This window comes from Coregonus lavaretus (genome assembly GCF_964263955.1).
Source record: "Coregonus lavaretus genome assembly, chromosome: 23".
Classification (NCBI taxonomy): Eukaryota; Metazoa; Chordata; class Actinopteri; order Salmoniformes; family Salmonidae; genus Coregonus; species Coregonus lavaretus.
The window spans coordinates 11795024-11807603 of NC_140010.1; the positions used below are offsets into that span (position 1 = coordinate 11795024).

At 42.4% G+C, this 12580-nt stretch overlaps 1 protein-coding gene across 1 annotated transcript; it reads left to right on the forward strand.

Annotated features, from left to right (window-relative positions):
- Window positions 1–4615: 4615 nt before the first annotated feature.
- Window positions 4616–12544, forward strand: LOC311098773 (4-trimethylaminobutyraldehyde dehydrogenase B-like). Its single transcript, XM_084139338.1, has 12 exons — window positions 4616–4740; window positions 4960–5163; window positions 5541–5686; window positions 5940–6069; window positions 6248–6382; window positions 6530–6726; window positions 6864–7004; window positions 7137–7325; window positions 7961–8048; window positions 11046–11187; window positions 11604–11716; window positions 11943–12544. The coding sequence occupies exons 2-12, from the start codon at window positions 4995–4997 to the stop codon at window positions 12035–12037; spliced, it is 1545 nt and encodes a 514-aa protein (XP_083995464.1). The 5' UTR covers window positions 4616–4740; window positions 4960–4994; the 3' UTR covers window positions 12038–12544.
- The last annotated feature ends 36 nt before the right edge of the window (window positions 12545–12580 follow it).

Sequence of the window (12580 nt, forward strand, 5' to 3'; positions counted from 1 at the left end):
TATTGACTATTAATCTCACTATTAATTATACTGCCTGAATAAATCAGCCTGGGACAAGAACCGTCCCACTAAGATTCAGGGCTACTCAGAAAACGGATCCTCTGCATAATCCTCACTCTCTCGCTGTAAATGTCCTCTTTTTTAAAACTTGGTTTTAATCAATCTACAAAGAGATGTCAATTTACACCCATATATGGCAATCTCAGGTATCACATATCATGCATAACCATGGGTATTTTTAAGGGTGAGCAAGCAAATGTAATAACTTCTTAGGAGCATTGTCTAGATACACTATATATACAAAGGTATGTGGACACCGCTTCAAAGTAGTGGATTCGGCTATTTCAGCCACACCCGTTGCTGACAGGTGTATAAAATCGAGCACACAGCCATGCAATCTCCACAGACAAACATTGGCAGTAGAATGGCCTTACTGAAGAGCTCAGTGACTTTCAACGTGACACCGTCATAGGAAGCAACCTTTCCAACAAGTCAGTTTGTCAAATTTCTGCCCTGGTAGAGCTACCCCGGTCAACCTTAAGTGCTGTTATTGTGAAGTGGAAACGTCTTGGAGCAAAAACGGCTCAGCCGCGAAGTGGTAGGCCACACAAGCTCACAGAATGCGACCGCTGAGTGCCGAAGCGCGTAGCCAGTGGTGTAAAGTACTTAAGTTAAAATACTTTTAAGTAGTTTTTCTGGGGTATCTGTACTTTACTTTACTATTTATTTTTGTAACTACTTTTACTTTTTACTCCATACATTTTCCCTGACACCCAAAAGTACTCGTTACATTTTGAATGCTTAGCAGGACAGGAATATGGTCCAATTCACACACTTATCAACAGAACATCCCTGGTCATCCCTACTGCCTCTGATCTGGTGGACTCACTAAACACACATGCTTCGTTTGTAAATTATGTCTGAATGTTGGAGTGTGCCCCTGGCTATCCGTACACTTTTTAAAAAACAAGAAAATGGTGCCATCTGGTTTGCTTAATATAAGGAATTTGAAATGATTTATACTTTTACTTTTACTTGTGATACTTAAGTATATTTTAGCAATTACATTTATATTTGATACTTAAGTATATTTTAAACCAAATACTTTTAGACTTTTACTCAAGTAGAATTTTACTGGGAGACTTTTACTTTTACTTGAGTCATTTTCTATGAAGGTATCTTTACTTTTACTCAAGTATGACAATTGGGTACTTTTTCCACCACTGCGCTTAGCACGTATAAATAGTCTGTTCTCAGTTGCAACACTCACTACCGAGTTCCAAACTGCCTCTGGAAGCAACGTCAACACAATAACTGTTCGTCGGGAGCTTCATAAAATGGGTTTCCATGGCCGAGCAGCCACACACAAGCCTAAACTACCATGCACAGTGCCACGCGTCGGCTGGAGTGGTGTAAAGCTCGACGCCATTGGACTCTGGAGCAGTGGAAATGCGTTCTCTGGAGTGATGAATCACGCTTCACCTGGCAGTCCGACTGACAAATCTGGGTTTGGTAGATGCTAGTAGAACGCTACCTGCCTGAATGCATAGTGCCAACTGTAAAGTTTGGTGGAGGAGGAATAATGGTCTGGGGCTGTTTTTCATGGTTCGGGCTAGGCCCCTTAGTTACAGTGAAGGTAAATCTTAACGCTACAACATACAATGACATTCTGTGCTTCCAACTTTGTGGCAACAGTTTGGGGAAGGCCCTTTCCTGTTTCAGCATGACAATGCCCCCGTGCACAAAGCGAGGTCCATACAGAAATGGTTTGTCGAGATCGGTGTGGAAGAACTTGACTGGCCTGCACAAAGCCCTGACCTCAACCCCATCAAACATCATTGAGATGAACTGGAATGTCAACTGCGAGCCAGGCCTAATCGGCCAATATCAGTGCCCGACATCACTAATGCTCTTGTGGCTGAATGGAAGCAAGTTCCCGCAGCAATGTTCCAACATCTAGTGGACGTCCTTCTCAGAAGAGTGGAGGCTGTTATAGCAGCAAAGGGGGGACCAACTCCATATTAATGCCCATGATTTTGGAATGAGATGTTCGACGAGCAGGTGTCCACATACTTTTGTACATGTTGTGTAATTTCCATCCTCCTCTGGGTACATTAACTTCAATAAAAAACCTAGGAGGCTCATGGTTCTCACCCCCTTCCATAGACAAAGTAATTATGACAACTTCCGGAGGACATCCTCCAACCTATCAGAGCTCTTGCTGCATGAACTGACATTTTGACCACCCAAGCAAAGGATCAGAGAATGAATCTGGTACTGAAAAGCATAAGCTACAGCTAGCTAGCACTGCAGTGCATAAAATGTGGTGAGTACTTGACTCAAAGAGAGAGAAAGACAATAGTCGAACAGTTGTGAACAAATTAATTTCTTCAAAAATGAAGGAGAAGCAAGAGCGAGAGAAATATTTATTTCACGTTCACTTACTTAGCTAGCCAATGCAGCTAGCTGGTTTAGCCTACTCAAACACCCGGCTCAAACAGAGAGGGATGCTATGTTAGTCCCTGCAGCAATGTTCTAACATCTAGTGGAAAGCCTTCCCAAAAGAGTGGAGGCTGTTATAGCAGCAAAGGGCGGACCAACTCCATATTAATGCCCATGTTTTTGGAATGAGATGTTCGACGAGCAGGTGTCCACATACTTTTGGTCATGTAGTGTATGTTTTGTCCTACTGTATATTTCTATTCCATAAACCAATAAGGGTATGTATTAGAAAGTTTACAGTAACCCTTTCTGTCCTAATTTCCATTACCGTTCTTCCGGAATATATATATTTTTTAACAACAACGCTGCTTGCCAGCTTCGACAAGCTGTACAATAGAAGAAACGATTCTGTTATAAACATTTCACAGAGGCACTAGCACTGCATATTCGTTTTTGTGTAACAACGGGGATTTTATTTTAAGAACAATGTCTAACACTATTTCATTCAGTACACAAATAGCTGCAATCATGGATGTGCTAGCAAAGGCAGCTGTTGCAGAAATAACCAAACTTGTAGACGAGGGCACTGTCGTGCTACGGCTTGAAATGTGCCGGAAAGAAAATGAGATAGAAGGCCTTCAAAACAGTTTACAGCTGATGGAAAGAGAATTGAGGAAAGCTCAAAGGGAAGCAGCAGCACGAGAGACAAATGACAGGCAACATGCTGAGGGGTTTCAGGTTGGGAGTGGGACTCCACAAAATGGTAAGAGGCAGCTGACTTAGAACTATGAAGGTAGGTTATTTGCACTATTCAAGGTTTTGTTTGATTGTTTTTTTGACTTTACAATTTCTAACAATTACATAAACCATCTACTCTACTTACAGGTGATGACGAGAAAAAGAAAGGCCAAGCCATGCCTGTAGAGGACCCAGAAGAGAGCTTCAATGAGCTGCAGAGGTCTGGACACCTTGAAGAGGTGAGGGGTGGACTGGAGTTTCTGGTGAAAGCAGAGCAGGTGGAAGAACATGCAGGCCAGGAAACCATACAAGACTCAGGAATCACAGACAGTGTGGACTTTAGAATGGATGAGAGAGATAGTCAGCTGTGGTCCTCTGTTACACAAGGACTACATGTGAATAATTCTGGTCACCCAGATGGGTCTTACACCACAGAGAGGTGCTTACAGGTGTTCTCCTCTCAGGCAGATCAATATCCCGCTCCCATCCCATCCCATCCTGCTTCCTCTTTGTCCACTGTAGGGAAACCGTTGGATGATATATTCAGCACTGTCCCAGTGAAAGTGGAGCCTGAGAGGCATCCTGTGTATCATGGCGATGCCATGTCTGAGTCCATACAAGCTGTGCAGGGGCAGTACAGAGATACTCTGCATCCTATTGTGAGGGAGGGCTTGATTTTACATCCCAGACTGCAGCAACCAGGACCTTCTTCACAAGGGCTCATGAGAGCAACTGAGAGCACATCGGAGTCACACTCACACAACCAACAGCATATTCTTAATAAGAACAGATTGAAAACAAAGAGGATGGTAAATGTTTGGAGAGCTGAAGCAAACCAAAAAGTGTTTATCTGCTCATTGTGTGGAAAGAGCTTCCACCGCCATTGTCAACTTGAAGCACACCAGCACTCTCATGGTGGAGTCAAACCATACAGATGTCTTGAGTGTGGGAAAAGTTTTACTCAGAAGCAAAGACTTAAGTCACATCAGAGTGTTCACACGGGTGAGAGACCTTTCAGTTGCAGACTCTGTGGCAAGATGTTTACAAGGCAGGACAACTGCCAAAGACATGAGCGATTTCACAGTGGACAAAAGCCATTTAGTTGTATGCAGTGTGGTAAAAGTTTCACAGTTCTCTGTAACCTCAAACTACATCAAAAACATCAATGTAAATTTGCCAATGTCAGAACATAAGATTGCATGTTGTTCAGTGTTTTCCTCAGCATTGTACAGTTAATGAACTGTTCGTGCTAATTGTTGGTCTATTCAACTGTACTGAGATTAGCAGGTTTAGGTTTCCAACATTTCATTTGTTTCTACATAATGAATAAAGTATTTAAGGAGTTTAACCTCTTTCTCATATGATTTTTCTTTGCCTCAAGAAGAGCGCAACAGCTGCATGGATCCAATTGGCTTGCGCATGTTCTCCTGTAGTTACGGTTCATTTCCGTAGCAGCATCGTTCGTAGCAGCAGTTCTTGCATTTTGGGGTTAAAAATAAAGTTTACATTTGATGATTGCATTGTGAAACAGCTTTAACATTTCTACAAGGACTTTGTTGTGTAAGTGCAATGCAACGACATGTGGAACTGTTTTTCTTTTTTACAACTGTCAGTTAACGGCTATATTTGTTTACGGATAGTTGAATTGTTGCCACACAGTTCGATTGCCAGCTAGCCTACATGTTGTAAGGTCATTTCATGATTATTGCTTGAGGGTTTTGTTCCCTGTTGTTTTTGACATGACTAATAATAGCCTAATCGTTTTTTCCCCCGTTGTAGCTGTGTCCACTGTCCGAAGTGTGACTGTCAGAAAGATGCTTCAAAGGCTTGTTTTGGCCCGGCCTGCTGCTCTACTCTTTGCGGCTCTACGTTGTGCCTCATCGGGGACCGTGGACGTCAAAGTCCCGCTGAATTTCTGGTGCGGAGACAGAGTAAAGATCAGTGATGTGTCAACCACTGAGCCTGTTTACGAACCTGCAACTGGTAGCTACCTGGTTTCTAAAGAGTAATCTCTGAAAGCTCTGTTCACTTTTATGAAGATGTATTCTAACAGAACTTGATTTTACGCATTCATACACCCAAAGTGCTTTTTCTTTTATTGGTTAATCTCCACTGTCATTTTATTCAGCTGGCTGAAAACCACTTGTTTGTCACACATGACACATCATGTATCCTGTTTCCTTGTTACAGTCACTCTCTCGGTGGAATGGGTATATAGTTTATGGTTATACCCACATCAGAATTGGAGGAATACACAATTTACTTGTTGATGTAACTTGTCATGTTCCTCATAGTATGTCAGATAGTTTGTCCAGTATGTGTGTGTGTATGTGACTGGTGCTGCTGTTTTGTGCTGGCAGGTCGGGTCCTGTGTGAGCTGGAGCCCTGTGGGTCTGTGGAGGTGAACCAGGCAGTGCAGGCAGCCCAGTCTGCCTACCAGGCTTGGAGCCGGATGTCCGGGATGGAGAGGGCACACATCATGATAGAAGCTGCCCGTATCATTGAGGTATCCATCCCAGAATGCATCTCTTTCTGATACCAGAGTTTGATGATCAGTCACTCCAAATTCAAGGTCTGTTCTGCCCCCCCATACAGTCAGAACTGAAATCAAAATCCATCTCAATGCTCAAGATTATACTGTTTGCACAAGCTGTAGGTTAACTTGAGTGTACTAGTTTGGAATGCATTCAAACGTCAGTTCATTTGAGTTTTTGGATTGAAGTCTCTGACTATTAAACTTGCTCTCCTGTTGTGGACAGAACAGGAGAGAGGACATTGCGGAGATCGAGGTGGTGAACAACGGAAAGTCCATCACAGAAGCCCGAATGGATGTGGACTCTGCCAGACTGTGTATAGAGTATTACGCTGGGGTGGCCAGCACTCTGGCAGGTTGGCATGACGATGGATAGGGGGGTTACACTGGGTCATAATAGGAATTCTGATGCAGTTGGGGGGAGAATTGTTGGCATTAGACCTATAGTAGGTAGTAAAGATATCAAGATGACTTGGTATGCTGCTGACCACTAGTGGTGTTTATGGTCACTGTTTGCCCGTTCTGTCCCTCTAGGCCAGCATGTCCAGCTGCCCGGAGGCTCCTTTGCCTACACACGGCGGGAGCCTCTAGGCGTCTGTGTGGGGATTGGTGCTTGGAACTACCCCTTTCAGATAGCAGCCTGGAAGTCGGCCCCAGCCCTGGCCTGTGGTATGACGACACACTCCTTTTAAGTTACAGTATAAAGTCAAACACACACTTTATTGCCATAATTGTTAATATGCAATTGATAGAAATACACATTTTCAATAATACACAAAGACTCCTTTTCCCTCTCTCTTGCTCTCACCCCATCAGGCAACTCCATGGTGTTCAAGCCTTCACCCGTGACTCCAGTGACAGCGGTGCTGCTGGCTGAGATTTATGCCAAAGCTGGGGCCCCAGAGGGACTGTTCAACATAGTTCAGGGTGGGCAGGAGACGGGCAACCTGCTCTGCCACCACCCCGACGTGGCTAAGGTCTCCTTCACCGGCAGTGTGCCCACAGGCAAGAAGGTAAATCTAACAATCCCAAAATAAGATCATAACTTAAGTTTTTTGTGTTGAGGCGCTATAATACATACAATGTCCATTGCATTATGGGAAAAGTAGTCTTTGTCATTAACACGTAACAAAACACTCTTAACCCTCAGATCATGGAGATGTGCTCCAAGGGGGTGAAGCATGTGACTCTGGAGCTTGGTGGGAAGTCTCCTCTGCTCATCTTTGAGGACAGTGACCTGGAGAACGCAGTGAAGGGGGCTCTCATGGCCAACTTCCTGTCCCAGGGCCAGGTAGGGTGTGGGGTGTGCAAGTTTCAGCGCTTTTGATCCAAGTTTCAGCTCTTTAAACACGGTGACACAGTCCTTAACACCAGCTCCTCTATGAATGTACTTTTTTACCTTGTGTGTGTTTGTCCAACCCAGGTTTGCAGCAATGGGACCCGGGTGTTTGTTCAGAGGCAGATGTTGCCCGAGTTCCTGGAGGAGGTTGTGAGGAGGACCAAGGACATTGAGATAGGGGACCCACTACTGGAGAGCACCCGTATGGGAGCACTGGTCAGCCGGCCACACCTAGACAGAGTCTTGGGCTACGTCGATCAGGCCAGGAAAGAGGTATTTGGTATTTTATTAGGATCCCCATTAGCTGTTGCAAAAGCAGCAGCTACTCTTCCTGGGGTCCACACAAAACATGAAACATGACATAATACAGAACATTAATAGACAAGAACAGCTCAAGGACAGAACTACATACATTGTTTTTAAAAGGCACACGTAGCCTACATATCAATACATACACACAAACTATCTAGGTCAAATAGGGGAGAGGCGTTGTGCCGTGAGGTGTTGCTTTATCTGTTCTTTGAAACCAGGTTTGCTGTTTATTTGAGCAATATGAGATGGAACGGAGTTCCATGCAATAATGGCTCTATATAATACTGTACGCTTTCTTGATTTTGTTCTGAATTTGGGGACTGTGAAAAGACCCCTGGTGGCATGTCTGGTGGGGTAAGTGTGTGTGTCAGAGCTGTGTGTAAATTGACTATGCAAATTTTTTTGGATTTTTCAATTCAAAGAGACTAAAAGTACCTATTTTCAATAGTATTATCTTAAGTTCCTGGTAAGCCGTTAGAATCAGATCAGACCAATAATAATGGGCGAAGATGATGTCACTGGCAAGTAAATTGACTGCTTTACTGACTGCATGACTGAGGTGATGTTGAAGTAAGACCATTTGACTCTGATTCTAGGGAGCCAAGGTGTTGTGTGGAGGGGAACCCTTCGTTCCTTTAGATCCCAAACTCAGAGGTGGATACTACATGACACCATGTGTATTGGGTGAGCCTAGTTTTAGTATTATGGACTATTTGAAGTACACTCCCCTACCTATGTATTTAGACTGTGATGCTTAAATAAAAAATGTGGCTCTCTATACTCCAGCATTTTGGATTTGAGATCAAATGTTTTATATGAGGTGACTGTACGGAATGTCACCTTTTATTTGAGGGTATTTTCATACATATCTAATTTAAAAATTAAAGCACTTTATAGAACTAGACCCCCCGTTTAAAGATGTCATAAGTATTCTGACAAATTTCACTTATAGTGTACCAAAGTAGTCAAAAAGTGTAGTATTTGGTCCCATATTCCTAGCACGCAATGACTACATCAAGCTTGTGACACTACAAACTCGTTGGATGCATTTGCAGTTTGTTTTGGGTTATGTTTTGCCCAATAGGAATGATGACTGGAGTAATTTCCTTTCTAAGTGTGTAGATAAGATGTTTCTGAACACTTCTAAATAAATCCTAATAATGCCACGATTAAGAAAAATCATGAATGAATAATGATGAGTGAGAAAGTTAGAGGCTATAACAAATCATGCTAACCTCTCACCATTACCAATAATGAAGAGATTAGCATTTTTGGGGGCTATTATTTCTGTCCCTCTGTAACTTTCTCACACAACATCATTCACGATTCATTCATGATTATCCATAATCATGGTAGCATCTACATTAACATAGAAGTGTTCACAAACATCTTCTATTCTTACTTACAATAAAAGTGACTCCAAAATGAGACAATACATTATTCACCATTCACTTCCTATTGGACAAAACATAATCTGTGACACAATCAAAACAAGCTGTAAATGCCGGCAGGGATGTGGGTTCGTTTCCCACGGGGGCCAGTATGAAAAAAAAAAAATGGGAGAAAAAAAAACATGTATGCATTCACTAACTGTAAGTCGCTCTGGATAAGAGCGTCTGCTAAATGATTAAAATGTGCTGCTCTAGCAGGCGGGGGAGGGGCCATACTGTGAGCAAGTGACACGGGAGCAGGGAGAGAGACCGCAACCAACCAAGCTGACTCATGCTATAGTAGACTAATAGCTGCCATAGCTAGGTTATTTATCCTCAAATATGATTATGTTGTACCTGTCTTGACTGCGTTAAGCTAGCTAACGTTAGACTAAATGAGGCTGCAGTGCATGCGCTTTCTCACAAATAACAACAACTCCATTCAGAATATAAAGTAGCAGCCTACCTGTTGGCGCTTGGTCATTTAAGCCTATCCTTCTCTTTTAACTTTTAATTATATTTTAATTCCATCTTCCATTGATTAGATATCTCCGAACTTTTGCCACACACGGAGGCTCTATGACTGAAGCCTGTTGGCGCTTTGATGACTTATGATTGGCCAACAACAACAACAAGCGCCACTCTTGTGAAAAGCAAGAGCAGCAGCATAAATTATAGAATTTCTCTCTCTACTGCAGCAGTCGCGTTCGGATCTGTACTAGCCCTTCCGGACAACTTAGTTAAAATTGCACATACAGTGCCTTGCAAAAGTATTCTTCCCCCTTGGCGTTTTTCCTATTTTGTTGCATTACAACCTGTAATTTAAATTGATTTTTATTTGGATTTCATGTAATGGACATACACAAAATAGTCCAAATTGGTGAAGTGGAATGAAAAAAATAACTTGTTTCAAAAAATTCAAAAAAATAAAATAACGGAATAGTGGTGCATGCATATGTATTCACCCCCTTTGTTATGAAGCCCCTAAATAAGATCTGGTGCAACCAATTACCTTCAGAAGTCACATAATTAATTAGTGCAATCTAAGTGTCACATGATCTGTCACATGATCTCAGTGTGTATATATACACCTGTTCTGAAAGGCCCCAGAGTCTGCAACACCACTAAGCAAGGGGCACCACCAAGCAAGCGGCACCATGAAGACCAAGGAGCTCTCCAAACAGGTCAGGGACAAAGTTGTGGAGAAGTACAGATCAGGGTTGGGTTAAAAAAATTTATCCGAAACTTTGAACATCCCACGGAGCACCATTAAATCCATTATTAAAAAATGGAAAGAACATGGCACCACAACAAACCTTCCAAGAGAGGGCAGACCACCAAAACTCACGGACCAGGCAAGGAGGACATTAATCAGAGAGGCAACAATGAGACCAAAGATAACCCTGAAGGAGCTGCAAAGCTCCACAACGGAGATTGGAGTATCTGTCCATAGGACCACTTAAAGCCGTACACTCCACAGAGCTGGGCTTTACGGAAGAGTGGCCTGAAAAAAGCCATTGCTTAAAGAAAGAAATAAGTAAACGTTTGGTGTGCACGCTCAAGTTTTCTGTTTCTTTGTCTTATTTCTTGTTTTACAATAACAAATATTTTTGCATCTTCAAAGTGGTAGGCATGCCGTGGAAATCAAATGATACAAACCCCCCAAAAATCTATTTTAATTCCAGGTTGTAAGGCAACAAAATAGGAAAAATGCCAAGGGGGTGAATACTTTCGCAAGCCACTGTACCCGAGACCCGTGACAATCATATCAGAGCCAACCCAGACCCGTGACATTATTTTGAATTCTGGATCCGGACCCACGCGGGCCCTGTCTCAGGTATTTGGGTACAGGTGGATCCTTGAAGACCTCTAGTCACAAGCTTGATGTAGTCATTGTGTGCAAGGAAATGGAACCAAATACTACACTTTTGACTACTTTAAAACAGTAAGTGAAATTTGTCCAAAATCTTCAAACGGGGGGAGTAGATCAATAAAGTGCTTTCATTTCTAAATCAGATATGTATGAAAATACCCTCAAATAAAAGGTGACATTCTGTACTGTCACCTCATATGCACATATATCAAATCCAAAATGCTGGAGTATAGACAAATTTCACTTTTTAGCATCACTGTCCAAATGCATACATAGGTGAGTATTTATAGTCTCTTTCTCCAATACCCATTGTACTGATTTACTATTTATCTACCTCTTTCTTTCTCTCCCTCTTGTCCCTGCATCTCTTGGCCATAGGCAACTGCACGGACAACATGACGTGTGTGAAGGAGGAGATCTTTGGGCCTGTGATGTCTGTGTTGTCATTTGAAACAGAGGAGGAAGCTTTGCTGAGGGCCAACGACTCTGCCCTGGGCCTGGCTGCAGGGGTCTTCACCAGGTGATGATATATAATATATAATAATATAATATATAATAATAATATAATATGCCATTTAGCAGACGCTTTTATCCAAAGCGACTCACAGTCATGCGTGCATACATTTTTTGTATATGGGTGGTCCCGGGGATCGAACCCACTACCTTGGCGTTACAAGCGCCGTGCTCTACCAGCTGAGCTACAGAGGACCATACAACACAGTTATCAGGGTTGTGTTCTATAGGGAGAACGTTTTTGAAACTGAGTGAAACAGAACGGTACTACCTGGAGTTGTAAAATAAGAACAGTCAGTGTTCCTTTTTCAGTTTCAAAATGTTTTGCTACATTATACCCTGAGCACCACCCTTCAGGTTGAGGTACACATTTAATCCCACTTCAGTGTTTGACCTGCTTGTTGCCATGTGTCTGGCCTGTAGTGACGTGAAGCGAGCACACCGTGTAGTGGAACAGCTGAAGGCTGGATCCTGCTTCATCAACAACTATAACATCACCCCTGTGGAAGTGCCCTTCGGAGGTTTCAAGATGTCAGGTACAGTCCTACCGTATTCACACCAGATACCTGTTATTTTCCTTTATGGGAGTATCAGAATTATAAACATGTAGGGGTTGTTATTTGTAGTGTAGCAATCACGTTGGTTTGTTTGAACGCCTTTTCATTTACATTTTCCACAGTATTTTGTGTTAGGTAGACTATTGTCAACAACAGTAATAATAGCGTGTCAAGAAGAATAAACATTTTGCTGTTGTCTCCACAGGCATAGGGAGAGAGAACGGTCAGGTGACCGTAGAGCACTACACACAAATGAAGACTGTGTTTGTGGAGATGGGGGACGTTGACAGTCTCTTTTAAACATCAATGGAGTCATGCAACTCAGAGACGTTCTCTGGGATGAAATACCAGCGTCCTGAGCCAGAAAAAGGTCTCCCAGTGAAAGAAGTGGAGCTTTAACTCTGGTACGTAGGTAGTTGAATGAAGGATATACAGTAATATCTCCATCTCTGATAGAGTTTAGCTTAATTATTCTCAAAAAATACTGTGATAAGATGATCTCCGTTCTGAGCCAAATGGATAAATCGAAAGTCGTGCCTTGATATTTTGTAACAAAATATTTGCTAAATTGATTCTCATAACTATGGATGCCTAACATAAAAAAAAGTACTTGACACTATGCAGCATGTGGTGCAGAAGTTGCACTTTTTGTCCCATTTTGTCATTCTTGCATCGTGTCGCTGTTTGCCAATGGATGTAGTCTACCACAGAGGTTTTCCATTTCTGTAATTCAATGCTTTGTACAATTGTACATAATCACTTGTACTTTGTATGTATCATTATATAAATGTTTACCATTTCAAAGTTGTGTGCATGTATGTTTTCATTTCACCCTTTTTCATT

Excerpts from the sequence above, each read along its gene's own strand:
- LOC311098773 (XM_084139338.1), top strand. The coding sequence starts at position 4,995 with ATGCTTCAAAGGCTTGTTTTGGCCCGGCCTGCTGCTCTACTCTTTGCG. Across the intron at positions 6,070-6,247 it reads GGTGGCCAGCACTCTGGCAG|GCCAGCATGTCCAGCTGCCC; the intron begins GTTGGCATGACG and ends CTGTCCCTCTAG. Across the intron at positions 8,049-11,045 it reads CATGACACCATGTGTATTGG|GCAACTGCACGGACAACATG; the intron begins GTGAGCCTAGTT and ends TCTTGGCCATAG.